This window comes from Papio anubis, chromosome 15, assembly GCF_008728515.1.
Source record: "Papio anubis isolate 15944 chromosome 15, Panubis1.0, whole genome shotgun sequence".
Classification (NCBI taxonomy): domain Eukaryota; kingdom Metazoa; phylum Chordata; class Mammalia; order Primates; family Cercopithecidae; genus Papio; species Papio anubis.
Genome location: NC_044990.1, coordinates 7,968,615 through 7,971,279, shown reverse-complemented (window position 1 = coordinate 7,971,279; position 2,665 = coordinate 7,968,615). Strand labels below are relative to the sequence as shown.

Sequence of the window (2,665 nt, the reverse complement as noted above, 5' to 3'; positions counted from 1 at the left end):
AAATAGTAATTGCAAAAACATGAAATCAGCCCAAATGCCCATCAATTTACGAGTGAATAAAGAAAATTTGGTACAAACGTACTATGGAATACTAATCGGCCTTAAAAATGAATGAAATAATGTCATTCGCAGCAACCTGAATGAAGTTGGAGACCATTATTCTAAGTGAAGTAACTCAGGAATGGAAAACTAAACATCATATGTTCTCACTCATAAGTGGGAGCTAAGCTATGAGGATGCAAAGGCATAAGAATGATACAAGGCACTTTGGGGACTTTGGGGAGAGGGTGGGAGGAGAGTGAGGGATGAAAGACTACACATTGGGGGCAGTTTACACTGCTTGGATAAAGTGTGCACCAAAATCTCAGAAATCACAGCTAAATAACTTATATGTGTAACCAAACATCACCTTTTCCCCAAAAAACTACTGAAATAATTCTTAAAAATAAATAAAGTGAAAGGAGAGAAATGACAGTGTTCAGAGATAGACAATCTATTCATGGATGTAGGAAGGCTGGAAATTATAGGAAATCCACATAAAATCAACATTGCCTGTGCTAAAACAAAACCTGATGACTCTCCATCTTCTTAAACGCAAAATTCCAAAAAGTGACATTAACATCCATCCTGGAAGAATGAAGCACACATCATCTTTACTGATATAAGTAAACGATTTGTTTTTCCTGGAAGGAGTATCCAAGTGTATCGTGTTCATTTTCACACTGATCAGAGAGAGCACCCTTCTGTCAACAGGCATCTGCAGTTTTCAGGACCTGGCAGAAATTCTATCTTCCACCTTTAAAAGTCAGGCACAAAAGTAGAGGCAGCTGCTAGGCCCCTCTTCCCAGAGCCAAGTGACTGGGACCATCAGTGGGAAGGACGGAGGCTTGAGCTTCCCTGGTCCCCCAGGTTGTCTGGGTGCTGCCCTCCCCCGCTGCAGCTGCGCCCTGTGACGTCCGATTCCGCGAGGCGCCTTCCTGGCCGGTGCGGGACCCTATGGCCAGAGGGTGTCCAGCGCGCGATGCTTTGCACGCTTTCTGGAGTCCTGAGGCCAACGGTCACCAAGCTCAGCACACTTGGCTCCGGCCGCAGACTTCGGAAACTTCTGGAAGCCGAATTTCTAACGGAAGGTCCCGACGATTGCACTGCTGTCATGGGCAACTACCTGAGCTGGTTCCTGGGCTGGCCCCGGGCCAGGGTGCTGCCCCGAGCCCAGAAGCACCGATCCCTGCCGTCCAGGCCTGTCCTCCGCTCCCAGGTCCAGGACCGCTGCAAAGTCGTCTACGTCCATGGGAAGCGCTGGGTCCGCACCCGGCCCCTCCCCACCGCTCCTCCTGACTGGGACTACGCCCGCATCCGGAGAGAGCTGATCCCGGAGGCCTGGAGGCGCTTTCCCAACAGGCCACCACTCCTAAGCCTCACTGGGCCAGACTTTTCCGAGGCTCACCTGGCCTATATGAAGCGGTGGCTTTGGAAGGCCCGGCACCCCCGGCCCGTCCGCAGCCTGGTGACCGTGAAAATCGCCCCGCCGGAGCACAGAGGGAATCCTGTACAAGCGTCACCTCCCCTCGAGGTCCCAGATCCCTGTGCCAGGGAGACCGTGCTGAAGGCCCTCAGCCAGTGCAGCAAGGGAAAAAGGAAATTCGACGAGCCACTCTGGTTTGAGGTCTCAGACACCAAGCGTAGCAAGCAGAGCCCGTCACCCAGGCTGTCTGCCTTCAAGCCCATCAGGAGACATGGAGAGGTTCCCGCCTTTGTGCCCAGGCCTGGGCCGCTCAGAAGAAGCCGCCACTCTCCAGCCGCAGTGTCTTCGAGGAGAAGCAGCCTTCCCTCAGCCCGCCGCCTGCCCTACTGCAAGAAGTACGCCGGCCACAGCCCAGTCGCCGAGCCGCCGCGGGAGCTCTAGGAGCAGGTGCAGCAATGTCTCGGTGTCTTGGGTCTTCCTACCCAACAAGGAGCCGCCCCGGGGAGACCATGCACCTCTGAGTACACCCAGCCTGCAGCCCGGCTCAGAGTCAGGGCCCTGCCACCTTCTCCTGAGCCTCCAGACTGCTTCATCCTATTGACCCTTGTTTTACCCCCACAGGAGCCACTGACCCCACCAGGGCACTTCCCACTGCCTCAGCTGACCGCTGTGCCAGCCCTCCAGCCGCGCCTCTCCTTAGCCTGCGGAGCCCACACTGAAGAGACCGTCTTGCCCTCAAAACCCTTACCTTTCCCCTGCCCACCCACTTCTGCCTTCTCCCCGGAAACAGGAGGCAGGCATATCCTCCATTTTCACAGTTTGCTTAAATATTTGTTCTTCTTTTAAATAATAGTAAATGTCTTTATTATTTTAAAAAAATGGAAATGAGTTGCATATCCTTAAGCAAGAAAAGAAAAATTCAAGGCACACCTCATACTATATACAAAAACTAACGCAAGTAGATCATAGACTTAAATGTAAAACCAATGAATTTATATCTTTTAGAATAAAAGAAAGGAAAAATTTTTTTGACCTTGTGTTATGCAAATATTTTTTAGATAATACCAAAAACAGAGTCTATAAAAGAAAAAATATATGAATTGGACATGGTTAAAATTAAGAACATAACCTCTTCAAAATGTACTGTTAGGAGAATGTGAAACAAGCCCTAGACTGTGGGGAAAATTGCATATCATTTAG

The 2,665-nt window shown here is 50.4% G+C and overlaps 1 protein-coding gene across 1 annotated transcript; it reads left to right on the top strand.

Moving 5' to 3' along the window:
• The first annotated feature begins 253 nt into the window (after nucleotides 1-253).
• Nucleotides 254-2,362, top strand: LOC103879128 (POM121-like protein 2). The gene is made up of 2 exons (XM_009191700.4): nucleotides 254-1,912; nucleotides 2,087-2,362. Exon 1 carries the CDS (start codon nucleotides 1,022-1,024, stop codon nucleotides 1,904-1,906), a length of 885 nt encoding a protein of 294 aa, XP_009189964.2. The 5' UTR covers nucleotides 254-1,021; the 3' UTR covers nucleotides 1,907-1,912; nucleotides 2,087-2,362.
• The last annotated feature ends 303 nt before the right edge of the window (nucleotides 2,363-2,665 follow it).

What these genes read in the sequence shown, in the direction of transcription:
- LOC103879128 (XM_009191700.4), top strand. Translation starts at nt 1,022, where the DNA reads ATGCTTTGCACGCTTTCTGGAGTCCTGAGGCCAACGGTCACCAAGCTC.